Raw genomic sequence first — 19,466 nt, 5'->3', positions numbered from 1 at the left:
GTGTTTTGTTAAATAAAAATTGTTACACCTAGAAGTAGAAACTACCAAAACAAAGTATGTACTATTTTGGTAAAATGTTGATTTTGTTTTAAGTGGGGTAAAACTGATTTTTTTCCTTCCTCTCTTCCTCCCTTCCTTCCTCTGTGAGCTTTACTACTAAAATCAGGCTTATATAACTGCATATGTCAATCCTCTGTCATAACTGTTGACTCTTCCTGGCCAGTTTAAGTCAAATTTGGCAGAAAAAGAGTACTGCAATATGGCATTTTTCTAGGCTTTATGAAAAACAATGGACAAATGATGGTTAGAGACCAGAATCAGCATGTCTTTTTGATCAGACAGTGGAAAATAGCAGTTTAGGAATGCCTGTTCTTCCCCAGCTCCCTGTTGTGGCCTGTCCAGAAATATAGGATCTTCTTTTCATTTAGCGTCTTTGTGAAGCTGTAGTATGAGCTGGATCAGTCAATTCAATTTTAAGGGTAAAAGTTGTCACCTCTTTCCCAAGTCCGTATCCTACAAAGCACATTACAGCAACTATGTCTTTTAGCTATGGCCTTGTGTGCAGGTTATAATTGAGCTCCTTAGCATTCTCTCCTGCTTCTGTTTTTGCAGAGCTGCTTTTAAGAGGCTAATGCCTGCCACATTTGTCTTAGAGCTTCAGAGATAACCTCAGCCATCAAACTGATTCACTGACTTTCCCTAACACCTTATTAGTTTCTCCTTTTGATCCTTCTCCAGATGTTTTGTGTTTCTTTATGGTGCGCTTCCCCCTGACCCTTTTAGAAGCAGCTGCACAGCAAGTGCAGCTTTTTAGATCTTAGTGACCTGTGCTGCTCAATCTGTTGTCTTGAGTGTTAACAAAGCACCTTACAGTGTGCAAGGCGGCCTACTCATTTCCTTACATCTCTCTGTTCATGGCTGAGGAAGAAAATGTACGTGGAACTAGCAAAAGACTGTTGTTATTCTGCTTCTTGGCCTGTGTCCTGGTTTCAGCTGGGATGTAGTTAACTGTCTTCCTAGTAGCTGGTACAGTGCTATGTTTTGAGTTCCGTATGTGAAGAATGTTGATAACATTGATGTTTTCAGTTGTTGCTCAGTAGTGTTTAGACTAGAGTCAAGGATTTTTCAGCTTCTCATGCCCAGCCAGGGCACCTGACCCAAACTGGCCAACAGTGTATTCCATACCATGTGACGTCCCATCAAGTTTAGGAACTGGGAAGTGGGGGGCAGGGATTTTGCCGCTGGGGGACTGGCTGGGTGTCGGTCGGTGGGTGGTGAGCAATTGCCCTGCGCATCATTTGTACATTTCAATCCTTTTATTACTACTGTTGTCGTTTTATTAGTGTTATCATTATCATTATTAGTTTCTTCTTTTCTGTTCTATTAAACCGTTCTTATCTCAACCCAGGAGTTTTACTTCTTTTCCTGATTTTCTCCCCCATCCCACTGGATGGGGGGGGAGTGAGTGAGCGGCTGTGTGGTGCTTAGTTGCTGGCTGGGGTTAAACCACGACAGCTGAAAACTTAACCTTTCCCTTGAACTCTTGGGCATACCTAAAAAAGAGTGTACCAGTCTCACTGACTACTTTCAATATGATTAGTAGACGGAAGATGCCTAGAATGGTCATACCAAATGCCATCATTCTGACAACAGTCTGGGACATGCTTATACCTACTGCGTACACACTAATTTTCAGCAGGGTTGTTCTCGGTACACACTGTGTTGGCACTGGGTTCTTGTCCCACCAACATCCTTTAGTAAAGCTGCCTTATAAAAAATGATTGCTGATCATTATCTTTGATAGGTGATTTCTTATCAATTGTTGTAAGAAGCATGGATGAAGATAACTTACACATCTGTCTCTCAGGAATATCTAATGATGAGCCTTTTCAGAGAAAGAATACCTTTTCTTCTTTTCGGATGACCACTGAGTATTCCAAGATCTCTTCAAATAAGTGAATAGATTAATTTTTTTTTTTTTTCCCCCTTCTTACTCGTAATGAAGTGAAGGCAGAGTACACAGTTCGGAGTATTTCTCAGTTACATCCATCTTGAAGTTTTGCCCAAAGGGTTACGCAAGGACTCTAACCTGCCTGTTGCACTTAAATAAAACAGGCCATATAAAGCAGCTGTGCTGCTTTGTACAGCTGAGAAAGGTCTACATAGCATTTTATTTTTCTATTAAAAAAGCACACTTGGGAGCATTATTGTTTATCCCAGGGGAAATAATAGCTTACCTGTTGTGGTCATTCTCACATTTGCAGTTAAAACAGTGTTAAGCCTGTTTTAGCTTCCTGATCAGCCTGGGGCTGCTCATTTCAGTTACTGAGAGGAAACTGAGAACAGTAAGTATTTAGATGGATTTCTACAGCTAGCCCCTGCATTGCTGAGAAGCTGGATCAGGCCCATAGTTATGTTTACTTTTATTCATTTGTTTATATTGATTTCAGTTTGGAGTGTTTATGTATCATGCAGATTCCACAAGAGACTCTTCTAATAAGGGTTAGAGAGGCAATTATTTTTTAAAAGTGACAAGAACTGTGTGATCCTGGTATGTTGGCATTATACAGTGATAGAACATGAGTGGAACTGTCAAGCAAGCAGATGTTGCCAAGACTGTTTAGAAAGATACTGTAAGGAGATGCCCAGTTAATGAAAAAGTCTGCCTATATAATGGCCTTAGAGCTTCATCGTTACTGAGTACAAGCTTAAGAGCTTAATGACTGTTCTTTGCATACAGAAAGATGGGCTAAGAACTAGCTGGATTATGGAGGTGCCTCCCCTTTCTTCATCTTTCCACCCACATGTACATGTATTGAAAAGCAAAGATAACATGTGACTAAAACTGAGATACGGTCATAAATACCAGTGCAGGTAGCCAGCCTAGCCTCCCTATATTGTTGGAGGTTGGAAGCTCAGCTCCCTGGATGGACATGATGTGCCTGGATACATAGGCTCAATTGTCTCTTAATTCTCTCCGGCTTGAAATTGTGGATGTAGTAATGTGCAGTTATGTTCTGGGACGGTATTTGCGTTCTCCTGGTTCAAGTCTGGATCTGGTCCTGCTAGAAGAGATTGGCAACTGGAAAGTGCTCCTGGCTTATGACTAAGAACCAGAATCAGGAAGGAAATCTTCCCTGGCTCCCAACTCAGTAAGCTTGTGCCAACCATTTGTTCATTGGGTGAGAAGTGCCAAACTCCAAGGGGTCTGTCGTGGTTACTTCTTTAGGGGATGAAGGAAGGAAATGACACTTGAGTACTACAGCGTTGGGCAGCATCAAAGACTATGACAAGAAAAAATAATTTTAGAACAACCAGTTTATCACCTTTTTTCTTTTATTTGGTGTCTGAGGTGTTCAGAACTATTGATGACTGTTTTAAGCTTTTTAGTATCTTTAAGAATTAGACAGCTAACAGCTCACAAGTCACAAAAAAACTTGCACAAGGACTGTAATAAAGTTGACCTCTTAAAATGGAGGAAGGGTGAAAAGCTCCTCTACTTCCTAACATTTGTTTTAGAGGTCATCAGAGATACTCTCTGATGTATCTTGCACATAAGAAAGTTTAGTAGCTTTCCTACACCTAGTTATTTGTACTTTTAAGAGTCTATATATTATTGTAGTAGATTTCAATAAACAAGGCTAAGAAGGACTATGCTGCTCTTGCTTCAGAGCTAGGAAAGGTTTTAATTACTAGAGGAAACCTTCTTATGATTTTCTTGTATTCTGTCTGAAGTATTTGATGTTTGGTCAAGACTAACAAAGGAGTCTTAACTAGATGCATTGCAAATCTGATCCAAGTTGGTCACTAAGTTGCACCAGTAAAAAGCCTGCTTCATACTAGAAAAAAAAAATTGTATGGTTAACAGTTAAGAGATAGTTGGACTACAAACCCACATCAAAAATATGTGGGGTTTTTAATCACATTTATAAAAGAAACCATGTACCCTGAAGATGTAGCAAGATCTTCAAAACAGATTATGCAGACATTACAGCGGCTCCCTGGTAAGATTTCCACTCACAAAATACGGTAGTTGGAAACTCTATGCTTCATTAGAAAAGGGATTCAAATTCAGGCAAAAGCAATCCAACCCTACTCCTACTCTTTCCAGTTAAGAGGTGGGACACGATTAGGAGTCACTGAACAAACCAAGTGAATGTTTTCTCTGCAATCAAAATACAGGGCACAGAGAGAATGCTTTAGGGCTCTACAAAGTAATTATATAAATATAATTAGTAGGTGTCCCACTCAGATTTTATTATTTCTTCTAAAATACTTTTCATAGCAGCAAATACAACTCTCTTGTTTTATCAATTTGGAGTCCAAAAGATGCCAGTCACAAGGGGAGTCTGGTTGTACTTATGGTATAGACAAACTATACTTCAGAAACCTTACAACCTACAGTTAACTAGCTTTTTGGGTTTGAGCATTAAATAATTCAAGCTGGTGCCAGGCTGGCTGTAAATGTGATCGTAAGGCAGCCATGCAAACTGAAAATTGGATGACAGCTTCCATATTGACTATCACTTTACCTCAGAGATGATGAATCCCATGCTTTTTAAGTAAACTATGTGTGTATTTTTACAAGACTACAGGTGGTCTTGCCGAATCAGAAAAAAAATGCAGAATGCTTACTTTCTTCAGTCCATATTGCTGTATCCAGACAGCAGCACTAATTATGAAATTAGATAAACACAGTGCAAAAGTGGGATAGAATCACTTCCCTGACCAGCTATTTGACATGCAGTCTTCAGTACACTTTCTTCTTTTCCTGAAATAAGCCTGGAAGTTCTAAGGCTTTCTAAGAAGACAAAACTGCAATTCCAGAGTGACTGCCAAAAATAAGACTGAAGCTTGACGAGGCCAACTATAACAGTCTTAGGGAGTGAGTATATCATCTCAGTTATGATGGGCAGGGGATAATCTTGACACATGTTTCTCAGGAGTGTACAACTGTTCCTAATGAAGCACCTAAAAAAACTGGGGATAACTAGGATCAAATCACTTTCCAATCAAATCTGTGCTTGCAGAGAAATGAAATACCAGCTTTGAAACCAGTAACAGTGGTAGCAAATGACATTTTTCGGTCTATCTTGTACTGGGTCTTCACCCACCCCAAGTAACTGGTGATTGCATTCTGTGCTAGAAAAACACAAGAGTGCCATTCCATTTTACTTCACCAGCAGCTTCTTTTCATAGTGTTAGACAAGACAACAGATCACTTAAGCTATGGTCTGTCAAAGAGACTTACTACAAATAATTGCTGCTAGTAGGCTTAACTTTTTTATTATGCCTCTTGTAGAATGTACAGAGGACTTTAATACCTTTCTTCTTTGTTGTTTCTGCTGTTAAGAATATCAAGTTTCTGGCAGGAGTGCTTTCCCCCTGGTTCCCCTTTAAATGACTCAAGTTTTTTAAATGACCTTAATTGTAACTACTAACAGCATAGAGTAAATACAGCAGTAAATTATGATATACAGTCTGAGACTATTGCATAGAGTAAGGAAAATATTCTCAGTCTAAGTAAATTACTTTCATCGTCCTTTTGCTTTGTGTACATTTCAAATTAGCATATGGATGGTTAAGATCTTTTAATCAGATTTTTTTTTTTTAACCAAAAGACTGTTTACAAGCATTTCCATTCTCTATCTACCTAATTATAGAGTGGCACTTGCAGTCCTTGCTTATTTAAAAAAACACTACAGACTGAAAACAAATCATCAACTACTACATACAGGCTTTAAGAGCCACCTAGTGGGATTATTCTGCAAGTAACCCTGTAAACACTAAATAGAGTAATTTGTAGTGTTTTACTTTAAAAAAGATGGTGAGTTGTCATCTTAAATTGAAAGGGAGCTGAAATCTGTTTTTACAAACAAAGCTTTCTTATGTTTCCTAGAACATTTGATTTTGTGGCTATGCAATTCAATATACATTTAGAATTTGCAAGTAGATGAAGGACCCAATTTCTGTTTTACAGTAATAGTTTCCATACTGACAAGCAATTTTAATTTGAGGAATTTTGCTGGCGTAGCCAGATGCATCACTATTTGAATTATGTATTTTTTCAAAACACTAAATCAACTTTCTTAAACTTAAAAACATATTTAAGAAAATTTCATGGTGGTGTTTTGTCTGACAAGAGGAGGTACCAAGTAGTTAGGAAGGGTAGTCTTGTTATAGCTATGAGAGTGGAAAAACAGGAGAGAAACGTTTGTGAACTGAGGTAGTACTTCAAGGACCAAGCAGTGTAAATGGAAAAAAGTATGCAAGTGATGCTTTCAAAAAGTAAAAAGTAATTGCTTAGAACTGTATCAGTCTCACACAAAAGGCAGATACTACCTCTCAAATAAAGGTATATTACAGTGGAGAAGGAAAGAAGAGGTCCCGACATGGTTGTTTTCTAAGCAAAATAACTAGTTAACATGGCAAAGAAGAAAATATAATCCTGTGAGACAAGTGCCACTAGAGCATCTATTATTCTGGTATTTAAGGGAGTTTGGAATTTTATTTTACAGACTCTTCTTTTGAGAAGTGTCAAGCTCCTGAGATCTCAGCTTACCTGCATCTAACTTTTAAGCCTTGCATTACGGAACCTAGACTTCCTCTACAGAAAAGCACAACATGAACTAAGTCCTTCCAGCCCATAAAAGCCACGAAGATGAGATGATCGTGACTTGTGTACTAATAAACAAGACTAGGGAGATGGCTGTGGCTTAACCTGATGCTTCTGGCATACGTTGTATTTTTAACCCTAGGATAGATGGAGAGTTCCTCCCTTGTACCAAAAAACCAAATCGCTGAAAATTCAACTACAGTTAAACTATCTTGCTCATATAATGAACGAATAGCAAGAAAAACTAGGTTTTAAAGTGCTCCCTTTTCACATGGGGGAAATTTGCTTCCCTTCTGTTGGAAGCAGTGGCACAGAATATAGGAGTACTTACTTCAGCTTAAAAGGCTTAAGTGAGCAGTTGAGATCAGCCTGGTGCTGTCTGCACCGAAGTGAATTGGGGGAACTCTTCTGCTAGCTCAGCTGTGAAAACAATAGCAGCTATTGACATGCAATGGCTGAGAGCATCTGCCCTGCCTAGAATGAGGGAAGATTCTCCAGTCATGTGCTACTGGACCTTGTTATTTCAGGACTGATTACATGAGATTACACCGAAGATGGGTAACTGAAAGAAAATTTGTTTTCAAGTAGAATCTATCTGCCTTTTTTACACTGAGGAAACTACCAAACTACGCTCAAGGCGGCGGGGGGGAAGCAAAGCTCCTTTCACATTCTCAGAAAGCTTCCTAAAATTCACAATTCTAGACTGAAAAGTGCTCAGCACAGGATAGGCTCATTGTCACCAGAAATGAATGCTAAAGAGCCCTTTTAAGTCCAATAACTTTATTTTGGATTACAGCAATACTAGTAGTCAAATTGCATCTACTAAAAAGTCATTTAAGATGAATTTTTACAATTCAATTTGAAATACATACAACATTGTTGACATGTTCTACAAAACCTTGTAAACATACGTGGCACTTGATATATTAGTAGTTACATTTAGCTAAAATGTAAATAGCGTTATTCAGCTAAGGATTTTTTAGGTTCTTCATAATCTCTTGTGCTGACAGAAGTGCCACTTAATCGCCACTACACTTGTCACACCAAACGATAGCCCCAAATCTTGAAAATCTTGCAGACTGGCAATACAGCAAGTAAGGCAAAGTAAAGCCATGACAGCTGACTTGCAAGGAAAAGCTATGCTTGTCATAGCAAAATGATAGTCCCAAATCTGAAAGATCTTGCAGACTGACACTATTAAGTAAGGCAAGGCAACATAAAGCTGTGACAGCTAGCTTGCAAGGAAAGGCTAACTTACAGCAGTCTAACAGTCTTTCCAGTCACAGTCAAGAAGTCATCATCAGCCAAGGCACGAAGTGCTTCTTCAAACATTTCCTTAGTGACAGCCTTAAAAAAAAAAAAAAAGTAGTAAATCAAGTAAAGATGGGGGAGTGGGGGAGGGAATACTTTAAAGACTGTAAAAATACCTTACTTCCTACCAATTTCCTTATCAGGTTTTTTAAGCTTTAGTATGTTTTTTTTGTAATTTGGAATCTGGCCCAGAACCCTGAAGCTGAGCTTGCTATTTCAGAAGCCAGAATAAACGAAGATACAGCAAAGATTCAGCTCATTTATCTGTAGAACTGGCTTTCTGGTCACATCAGCTGAAAAAGTTAAGTGTCTCCCTTTCCCTCCATAATGTGATTTGAGAACAAGATAATGTTGATTTGGGAAATCACCATACTTTTAAAATTAACAAAAACGTAAAAACAAAGCAGGAAACTTACTGTATCAGACTGTGCTCGGAGATCATCAAAAAGCTGTTGGTATTTCAAAGCTGGTGTTTTACCCTTTGACTGGATAAGCTTCCTCAAGGCTTGAGCCAACTCCTCTTTCCGCTTACGAGCTGTTGCGCTCATTCCTTATAAAAGAAAGAAAACACCTTTTAGAAATAAACTAAGGAGGACAGTTACATTTAAAAATTACAAAAGCCCAATAGCATCCCAGCCTTATGACTATGAAAACACAAACCGGTAGTGAGAATGGATATGTCCACAATTCCGGTCCTTGGATCAGTAGCAGACTGTTTCAGTGCTTCCCGATGCAGGCGTTTTGCTTCTTCTACATCGATTGTTTCAACTTTCTCAGAAAAGCGCACTTTAGCATGCGCTTCTGCGAGTCGGATTAGAGACTCAAGCTGTCGAGGATATGCAGAAACCATTCCCCTGCCACTACCAATCTTCCTCATGTCCACATATGCCTGAAAAGAAGAATCATTGACTATTTCAGGAAATCCAGTTATATCTATTATTTTCAGCTGAAACCAGGACACCTTCATCCCCCACCTCTTATTTCAGATACAAGCAATTCTGGCAAGCTGTTCCAAACACTATTTCTGCTCATATACCTTCACAATTCTTCTGCAATGAAGGATAACCCCATCACATATACACAATTCCCTTATAAAGCAATTAAGCCATGATAATGAGTCAAGTTTTGAATCACTTTAAAAACGTAGGACTAGTCTTAACATAATAGTGCTTCTGTCTGTACTGACACATTTCATTTCAGTAGAATTTTATGCTTTTATTAATGTAATAGCACCAAACCCAACACATCTGAAAGCTAACAGTCAAAGCGCAGAATAACTTTTACACTGATCGCTGGTGATTTTTAGAGCTGTTGAAGAGTCTTATAGAAAAATTATATAAAAATAGGAAGCATACACACGAGGGGATTTTGCCATTTTTGACAAGTGAGTAAGGACTTGGAACATTATTAACAGCAACTCCTTTACCTCAATAAGGGCTTGGCTTGCTTCTTCACTTAACCTGGGATTTACGTAACTACGAGCATATGCAATATAATCCCTCAATACTGCCATATCCATGTATTCCTCCTCCATCTTTTCTTCACTTCGGTAGTACAGTGAAACCAAATGGCGAGCAAGTCGTCTGTCATAAGCTTCATCACGTGGATCCAACATTAAAAAGATCAAGTCAAATCTGAAGGGGATAAGAATCCACTGTAAGTGTGTGTACCTTTTTGCCTTTTAAAGTAGTTTGGTTTAGGGGTTTTGACTTAACAAGTACAGGTAGAAATTATTTGATTATTAATTCCTACTCCAAGTAGGAATTACACTATTAAGCTGAAAAGATAAATTTTCTAGAAATCTGAAAGTACAGAACAGCATAGCGGATTTGCTTTCATCCTATGGACTTGAAACTTTGAAAGCGAGATGCATTCTACAAACTTCAGATCCCCTGTTCAAGGCTAACAGTTTTTGTTTTCTTGAACAAACAAACAAACAAAGACCCACAAAAAAAAAACCACAAATACCACATACACAGAAATTGCTGCTAAAGAAACTGCCCTGAAAGGCAACAGCAAACAGGGCACATACCTATATAATTATTTTAGGCATATAAAAACTGTAAGTAAATAAATAAATATATTTTTAGAAGTACTTGCAGTTTAATCCTGAAGAAAATGGCTTATAAATTTTACAAACAATATATTCAACTACACTCAACTATAGGCAGACATGACTAATTTTTAGCGAGCCAATCATGCCTTTTCATAAGCTTAAATCCTAGAAATGGTGGAATTGAGATGCTGCTCAATCCTAGTTTCATGCAGTACACCTGTATTAAGGTAGCATTTGTCACTAAGCAGCTAAATTAAGCAGCTCTTAATTGAAATCAAAGCTGTAAGTGTTCTCGGAATACCCAGTATACCATCAGTGTACTTCCAATTTCCAGTTAGCGTGGGAATTCCCCACAAGATGCAACTGCAGCACATAGTTTAATTTTCTATCAGCAGACGCTAAATGTTGCTGTAACAACTATTGCCCAAAGGGCTAGCACTGCCACCTCCCCAACTGAATTTTACAGAACAACATGAAGCAGGCACAGATCTTCAGATTCTACTACCTCCAGTGCAAGTTCTTCATCAGCAGCATTTCACTTTAAAAGTTTTATAGAGCTAAGAAAAACATCCTGAGCTTTTGTTGACATTATCGATACTGTAAGTTTCAAAACAACTCTTTTCTAGGAGATGATTATGAAACAACAGAAAAACAACAACATAGAAGTAAATAAAGAGATCCTACAGATCTCGTTACATCTGCTCAAGGTCAATGTCCAAATACTAAAAAGGCAGTTCTCTGCTCACATAGAAGCTGTAAGAACAGCATTTAAAAATAAGTGCTATTGAAGTTTTCCATTACACTACAAAGAACACAATTGTTCTGTTTTACTATATTTAATCATCTTCACAAGAGGAAGTATAACATTCATAAAAATGAGACATGCAAGCAGGAGTTCTGTACCTTGACAACAGTGTATGAGGAAGCTGAATATTTTCAATAGTAGTCTTTTTTGGATTCCACTGAGATTCTATAGGGTTAGCTGCTGCTAGGATAGATGTACGAGCGTTCAGTTGGCAAATAATTCCAGCCTGTCAAAATGAAAAACATTTCTGAAACCAGCTGCAACTATGTGCCACCAAGACTTTCTTCCCCCAACTTCATGAGATCACCAGTGTTATTAAATGGGTTCTGTAGTAAAAAACTGCATTGCAAAGTGCTTTTAGAGTAAAGCAAGAACAAAAGCATCTGGAAATACTACAGTTTGCTACAAAAGCCGTATTCTTTTGTAAATGACTTATTACATAATCTAGGATTGATCCACTGACAACAACAACAAAGTGTAATCCTTTGTCATTCTGGTAACTTTTCACTTTCAACTGCTTAGCATATACCATGCTTAGTGTAAAGAACCTGGAATTAAACAGGTGCTTACCTTTGCAATGGAGAGAGTCTGCTGTTCCATTACTTCATGTAGTACTGATCTTGTGCTTTCGTTCATTTTATCAAACTCATCAATGCAGCAGATGCCATTGTCACTAAGTACTAGAGCACCAGTCTGAAGAACCAGTTGCCGTGTTTCTGGATCCTTCATCACATATGCAGTAAGACCAACTGCGCTTGAGCCTTTGCCAGATGTATACTGGCCTCGAGGAACCAGGTTATACACATACTGGAGCAGCTGTGATTTACTAGTACCAGGATCACCACAGAGAAGAATGTTGATCTCTGCACGAAAATTGCCTCTTCCTGTGCGAGTAAAATCCTTTCTTGATCCCCCAAAAAGTTGAAGCAGAATACCCTATAAAAATATTCTCTTTAAAAATCAAAACATCACCTCTTGTATAGCTAACAGAGCAAATCCAACTGTTGAACTGAAACACTGCTAAAAGTAACACAGACATGAAAGAAAACACTTGACACTATTTTTAGAAGTCTTTAAAAGGGTTCATTCTTTATAGATATCCTCAATTCCAGTTAATTGCAAACATATAGTTAAACTGCTAGGTCCTATGAACTCAGCTTCTAATTAAAGTTTGAAATTAGATTCGTTCCAAATTAGATTAATTTCAAATCTATTCCAAAACTTATGTAATCAAAATTTTGATAACAAATTCTGCTGACAGTAGGAAAGCCAGAATAGACTATTGTTTTCCCTAAGGCTATGTTTAATCTAGGACCAAAGTACTACTACCTCTTTCGTTTCATTAGAAAGGTGCCATTTTTATCAGCTTTTTAGTCAAGATTAATCAAGTATCATTTTCTTTTCAGGAAAACTGCTTTACTGCACACACAACATTACTTAAAAGTTCTTTACTTGCCCATAAAGATGAAGTTTAAGGTCTTTTATTTCACTGGAAGTTACTAACACTTCCTCCTTTATATTTCCTAAAGAAAGCATATGCTTGCAGTGTTTGTAAAGAAATAAAAGCAACTAACTTCCAGTATTTTGGAAGTATTGGAATTATTAGTACAAACATATGCTTGTAATTTTATCAGTTAGCTAGAATGATCAGGGAGGATTTGTTTTTTTCCTTTTCAAATTTACTACATTAAAAATTCACCATTTCCCAGTTTTCTTCTTGTATTTTTTTCATCTAGCAGCATATATATGCTAGAAAGTCAATGAAAAGAAGTGATAAGTCAGTGACAATGACAGCTGGAAACAGCAAGGAAACCTGTACACCACGTAAAGCCTATGCACAATTTCTTACAGCACACAAACCTTGCAGAGGCATGGAGTGAGCTATTTGTATTAGTTCTGTTCTCTTTCACTTACAACAACTTGTGGAGGTCAGTAAAACCTGTTCAGTAGTTACAAGAAGTATGACCTGCCCCATTTGATTTTCCTTGAGGTCCCCAATATAGAGTATTGGTGTTCAATGCACGTGGGTTTAAAGCACTTTCAAGTATTAAAGATAGAAACTTTGTATGTTGTTGTGAACAGATTTTTGTCAGAACCTGAAGATCTGCCTTGATGAAGGGTCCCCTAGCTTTCCTCAACTCCTCCCACTACACCCAGATGTGCCTTATTAGTGTGGTGAGGAGGTAACGACAAATGGAATTGTCATTATTGTATTTCCATTTCATCAGGAAATCATTGTATGGTTTTGAATTCAACTTCTAGCCATTTCAGAAATGAAATGTGATAATGTATAAATCTATTAAAAAAAAAAAAGGAATATACCTGAAGAGGATTGTTTGGTGTCTGACATTACCTTGAGACCCACTACTGACTGTAGTTTTTGCAGTGATAAAAGTTGTAGTACCTCTGCTGAACATTTATTGGAACAGTCACTTCTTGGATACATCTAAGTAACTGTTTTAACATCCCTAAGTCAGGGTCAACCACATGTCATTTTAAAGCTACTGTTCCCTTGTGAATGCCTCTTTTCAGCAATCACTCTCTACGTTATAGCTACTTTTCTTTTTTTTGATCACTAGTAATCTGAACATTCAAGAGATGTCCAAGATGAATACTGCAATTAAGTTTTCTGAGTTCTGCTGCTTTCCTACCTTTTCAGTATCTTCCCTCTAACACTCCTTAATAACATGAAAAGAATTATGATACACTTACAACCAACTCCATCCTGACAAGACCATGGAGTTTTAAGACTGCTCAAGATACAGTTTTTTGAATTTGGAAGCCTCAAGAAATTTTTATAGCAAACAGTAACTACAAATGTACTTGCATATTAATGCATTTCTTACAAGAGAAATACAGAATTTGATTCACCTTTTTGATATCTTCATGCTCATAGATACTTGGGGCCAATGCTGAAGAAAGTCTCTCATATATGTCTGCTTTTTTAGAAAGCTCTTTTAGCATTTCCACACGTTCCTCTGTAAACATTTTTTGCTCTGTTTCCTCATCAACACCATGCAGGCGTTTTGCATCCGTCTTGCGGTAGTGTATTACATCAATGTGGGTCTTATAGACAGATTTTACATTGCTGATCCTTGGATTAACTCGAATTGGGACTGCCCTGTAGATACCTAAATACAATTTTTAGTCACAGCATTAGATATGAAGAAACATAGTAATTCCAAAACCTGAAAATTCTACATCTTCCCTTGAAAAGCTTTTCAAAACAGCCTGAATACTCTAGTCAGTTTATCTCCCAGTATGAGTAAGTCATGTAGAAGTCAATGGAACACACTTAAGTAGTCTAGACCCTATTTTTGCAGGTACGATGTTTAACATTCCTATCACAAGTGTTCTCAACAAGGAAAATGCTTAAGCGTTTTTGAAAAAAATTAAGGCTTGATGCTTTTGAAAGTCCTGCACTAATGTCTGAAGTCAGCATTTCCCCCTTTTATAAGTGCCAAGTTTAATAATAGATTTCTAATGCATCTCTAACAACTAGCAGTACAGCAGTTGTTTTAAAGCAAAGTGGTTTATAAAAATGTGGTTGCAATACCACAAGACTTACTCTATGTTACGACTCTCCTGGCAGCAGACACTATTTAAGATACTGCCTCTTCCTCACCTACGTTCTCAGAATAACTGAATCAGGGTCAGACAATCTGGAGAGCGTCTAGTCTAACCATGGGCTCAAACTGGAGTCAACTAGAACAGGTTGCTGAAGGCCGTGTCCAGTCAGGTTTTGAACATCTGTAAGGATGGAGACTCCACACAGCCTCTCTGGGCAACCTGTGCCGGGGCCTGACCACCCAAACAGTAAAAAAGTTCTTATGTTTACCTGCAATTTCCTGTATTTCAACTTGTGCCCACTGCCTGCCACTGGGTACCACTGAGAAAAGTGTGGCTCTGTCTTCTTGACACCACCACCTGCCCCAACACCAAATCAGGTATTTATAAAACACACTGGTAAGATCCCCCTAAGCTTTCTCTTCTCCAGACTGAGCAGTCCCAGCTTTCTCAGCCTTTCCATATATGACGGAGGTTCCAGTTATCATCATGGCCCTTTGCTGAATTCACTCCACTATGTTCACTCAACTCCAGTATGTTCACATCTCCCTTGTACTGGGAGAGCCCAGAAATGGACCCAATACTCCAGGTGTGGCCTCACCAGTGCTGAATACAGGGGATGGACCACCTCCCTTGACCTGCTGGCAATGCCCCTCCTAATGCAGCCCAGTAGGCTGTTGGCACCACAGCCATCTGGTCTATCAAGCACTGCTTCCTTCCAGTTTTGCTTTTGTCTGCCAGTTTGCTGAGGGTGCACTCTGTCCCATCATCCAGGTCATTAGCAAAGATATCCAACAATGTTTGGCCCCAGTATTGGCCCCAAGGGTACACCCATGGTGACCAACCTGCAGCTAGACTTTGTGCCACTGATCATAACGCTTTGAGCCCAGCAGTTCTGCCAGTTAAATCCATCTCACTATCCACTAATCTAACCCATACACCATCAGTTTGTCTATGAGGATGTCATGGGAGACAGCAATGAAAGCCTTTCTAAAGTCAGGATAAACAACATCCACTGCTCCAGTCATCTCGTTGTAGAAGGTTGTTACCCACTGTAAATCCCTGCTGACTACACCCAATCACCTTCTTGTCCTTCATATGGTTAGAAATGGTTTCCAGGATTCTTGGTTCTATCACCTTCCCAGGGTCAAGATGAGGTTGACTGGCCTATAGTTCCCCAGGTCTCCTCCTTGTCCTAGGAGGGATAATGGATTTCTTCCAATATCTTAGCCAGTCACCATCACTTTTCAAAGATAACCGAATGGCCTTGCAAAGACAGTGGCCAGCTCCCTCAGCACTTGCACATGCATCCCATCAGGTCCCTTTATAGACAGTTAAGATCAGTGAAAAAGTAGGATGCAAATACTCAAACCACATTTTACCTGTGACATTGACTCTATCACCCGGCTGAACTTTATCAACAAGGTCATTGTGAGCAAACAGCGCAACCGTATGCGGGGTCTGTCCAGCTGGCATATCTTCAGGAGACTCCTGCAGTTTGATCTAGCAAAAAGCACTTAAGTCTTAGTTTCAAAAAAACAAAGATTTTCCACAGAGCATACAACAGAATCTTGTATTAGCACAATCTTCAGCATCATTCTGAATCAGGAACATTGCTCAAGAACAAAAACTCCCACCCAAACAGCAAAACTGATTACTAACAAAAAGATATGATGAAAATGAGAATTCTGCCAGTTGCTACTGGTATGGCTAAAATGCTGTTACAGACAAGGCTCACCTAGTCCAGATAGAAGTGGACATACTATATATAAAGGGGCTTCCATACAGAAACATTTAAGATGTGTACATAACTTCATTTCATCCTTTTAATGCACTTCTTCTCCAAAGTAGACTTAACCCTTTCGATAAGTTGTTTCACCCATTTTCATGTTCCAAAACACTTTTCCCTTCTCAAAACATTCAATCTCAAGATAACATACATTAATGCTATTGATGCTAATAAGGGGGGTGGGGGAGCAAAAACTATAATCTGTTTCATTTTAGCTGCTACCTAAGCGCAACATACCATCTGTTTGTCAGAGAACATGGATCGATTGTGAATCAGTGCCATACTGTGCGTTGTGTTACAGTTCTTGCATACTGATGGTTCAGCAATCCTGCCACGATCGATTTCTACTCTGGTGGTGAAAGCGCAAACCTGGCATTTAAAGAATGCTTCTTGCATCTCTGGAATTAACTGGGAGCTTCTGATGACCATACCACTGATGGTGATAAGCTGATCAATATCTACAAAATACAGACTCGTGTCGTGACTTCATACTCTTAAAATTTAAAATAACCTTCAAAATTTCAGGTTACATTAGTTTTCAGGTGGGAGGTAGACATTTGGATAGGTACTAGTATTTTGTTTAAGACAAAGCAAAAAGAATCATAAATGCATAGTACAAATATTCTAAATTACATGAGTATTTATACAAAAGAAAGCATCCTTCGCACTTGCAGTACTAAGAACATGAGTAGCTGATGCCAGGAAGGATTTCCTTTATGGATAGATTATTCTGCATTTGGGCTCTAAAGCATTTGCTTCTGAAACAGGCTTACATAAACGGAAGACATTGGTCTGGATGGACCACAAGTACAGTTTTATATGGTCTTCATGTAATTCTATGTAAACATTCAATAAGTTTATATAAATCCTTAAGATTCTTTTCTAACGTGGTAGTCAAATGTTTACCTTCAGGATTTAGACTTCTCATATTCCTAGTCTTCAGTGCATTATAAGGCCTTACTTGAATTTGATGTTCTAATATTGAATCAGGGTAACGATCAAAAAATATCTCATTGACAGCCATGTCAAACGTTGGGATAACTTCCTGTGTAAAATTATTAGAAACAGTTAAGCTTACAAGTTAAAAAAAATAAAAACCAGAAAATATAATATTTTTGCGTAAAGCATTTTTATGTGCTGCTGATCAGCCAGGAATGACTAAAAGTTATGCCAGCTGAGCATTTTCCTACATAACAGAAAACTTGCTGTTTAGGTCGGATTTATTCACTTGGGTATTGCAAAGGGGGGGGGGGGGGGGGGAAGAACAAGACTCCAGACACTGCAGCTTACCAGCTAGTTTTGCATGCATGAGGTACCCCTGTAATATCTGCAGTTAACTAGTATGAAACGAGACATTTTATTTTAAGTAAAATAAAGAAGCCACAGAGATTACACTGAACATACAAAGTACATATTGCATTTAAACAAACAAGTTAAAAGCCAGAAATATGAAAGAGCCACTTGAAAGCCAGAAAACAAGTGCACTACTTCACCTGAGGATAGCAGATCAGTTGCCTATAAAGATTTTCATCAAATGATCTTAGATGGTCACAATTTACATTCAGGAATGGTTCTCCAACCATATTAATCTGCAAGGTATTTGAAAGGAAATCTTTAGCTCAATGGCATGCAAGACTAAAACAGAAAAGTTACAGATTTCACTGTGTTACAAGTACCTCTTCAAGTCGTTGCATATAGCGTGGCTCATTAAGATCCAAGCCAATGTCTTCATCCTCTTTAGCTAGTGGATCAATGAAGCGCTGAAGAAATCTCTGAATGTTAGAGGTAACAGGGAGACAGAAAGGAAAGATGAGCAGAATTTAGTACTACAAATTCCTGCTTTGTATCAGATTCAACTAATACCTGTTTAAATCAAAATAGCTTTTCGTTTAAAAAAGGGAAAAAACAAGTTGTTAACCTACTTGGAATTTTTCTTTGCATGAGGCTACATTAACATCTGTTCCCCAGATAACAAGCTTTTGTCCAAGAGATTGCTCAGTTGCTACTACATCCTCAGCCAGCTGCATGGAAACAAATTAAGCATACATAAATATACATAGCTGTTTAGAAGGAAATTGTCAGATTTAAAATCCAAGGCATCTACCTACCCCATCTGAGTGTAAATCGACTTGTCTGGCTTTACGGGCAGACCCGAGATCTGGCCTCTGCCTAACCGGCGTTCCTCGTACGCCACTTCGTGGAGTACCCTCTACCCTGGAGCTGGGTGTGCCATAAGTCAGAGGTGAACTGATATCGAAGTCAAGAGGAATAGCTATAAAAAAAATGTTTTATTATGATCATCAAGACATTTTACGTTTAGAGCAGACTGAAATTCAGCCTGTGCATTCGTCTCATCAGTTCTTTCAACTCTACTGTCATAAAATGAGTAGCGCCAATCAATTCCAGTGTTTTGTTAAAACAGAAGATACCTTATGTTAAAATGTAAAGATACTGCAAGTCTACCTAGAACTTTTCTTTGCATTAACATCCCTTCTGAAAGATCCCAAGTTCTAGTAAAGCTTTCCCAGAAAAACTTTAAAGCGGTCCTGCATTTTGAAACTACATTGGTGTTCAAGCATAAAAAGTCAAAACGCAGCATTTTAGACGAAACCCATTTTTAAGTATTTTTGGGGCTGTAAAACAAGTGACACGACACCTACCAGCTACGGTGACTAAAACCAATCCTATTTATAAAAGCAAGAAAGGCTTTTTATGGCAATCCCTCTAATTCTTTCTGCATTAATAAGTTTATCCTTCCTAGAAATACACAGAAGAGTAAGGCAGAATCCCCGATCCATACTCCCACGGTGACCTGAAGCTACACCAGCAGATCCGCACCCCTGCCACCGACTCCCTTCCCATACTGCTGGCTACGCCAAGCTCGAGTGAGAAACTCGAGACAAAAACTCATTCTCTCCCAGAGTATTTTTCAGCCGGATCCGTTCCCCGCGCCGGCTCGCCACCCCACAGCGCAGCGGGCAGTGGCCTGCCCGGGCCCCGTGGTATCGTACCGGCGTGGCGGAACTGCGGGGGGCTGGAGAAGAGAGCATCGGGGCCGCTGGGGCTCTGCAGGTCGGCGGGCGGGGAGGTGGGCATGGGCTGCAGGTCTCCGGTGGAGGTGGAGTCCTCTGTCCGACGCTTCTGCGAAGGAGGAGACCGAGCATCTTGCGCTGCAAGACACAAGCGGGCCCGAAATCGTCGCAACGCCGCCGGAGGCGGACCGAGGGACGAGCACGGCGGGCGGACAACGAGGCGAGAGCCCACCAGGCAGCCGACACCCGCCCGCTCCCCCCCGGCCCCCACCTCCCCGCCACCGGCGAGA

At 39.2% G+C, this 19,466-nt stretch overlaps 1 protein-coding gene across 1 annotated transcript in view; it reads right to left on the bottom strand.

Annotated features, from left to right (window-relative positions):
- Nucleotides 1-7,583: 7,583 nt before the first annotated feature.
- The window catches only part of MCM4 (minichromosome maintenance complex component 4), a 12,056-nt gene continuing 173 nt past the window's right edge, over nt 7,584-19,466 (bottom strand). The window contains exons 2-16 of the mRNA XM_010574387.1: nt 19,156-19,314; nt 18,253-18,416; nt 18,067-18,165; nt 17,821-17,916; nt 17,638-17,733; nt 17,051-17,189; nt 16,382-16,602; nt 15,738-15,858; nt 13,660-13,919; nt 11,359-11,724; nt 10,887-11,014; nt 9,354-9,561; nt 8,588-8,816; nt 8,344-8,477; nt 7,584-7,963 (exon numbers count right to left, since the gene is read on the bottom strand). Of these exons, the coding sequence (XP_010572689.1) occupies nt 7,871-7,963; nt 8,344-8,477; nt 8,588-8,816; nt 9,354-9,561; nt 10,887-11,014; nt 11,359-11,724; nt 13,660-13,919; nt 15,738-15,858; nt 16,382-16,602; nt 17,051-17,189; nt 17,638-17,733; nt 17,821-17,916; nt 18,067-18,165; nt 18,253-18,416; nt 19,156-19,314 (2,513 nt within the window). The 3' untranslated portion in view covers nt 7,584-7,870. The remainder of the gene's footprint in view (nt 7,964-8,343; nt 8,478-8,587; nt 8,817-9,353; nt 9,562-10,886; nt 11,015-11,358; nt 11,725-13,659; nt 13,920-15,737; nt 15,859-16,381; nt 16,603-17,050; nt 17,190-17,637; nt 17,734-17,820; nt 17,917-18,066; nt 18,166-18,252; nt 18,417-19,155; nt 19,315-19,466) is intronic.

Source organism: Haliaeetus leucocephalus, unplaced genomic scaffold (genome assembly GCF_000737465.1).
Source record: "Haliaeetus leucocephalus isolate CR32 unplaced genomic scaffold, Haliaeetus_leucocephalus-4.0 Scaffold428, whole genome shotgun sequence".
NCBI classification, from domain to species: domain Eukaryota; kingdom Metazoa; phylum Chordata; class Aves; order Accipitriformes; family Accipitridae; genus Haliaeetus; species Haliaeetus leucocephalus.
The sequence above is the reverse complement of the archived record's forward strand: the minus strand, read 5'-3'. Positions and strand labels throughout refer to the sequence as shown.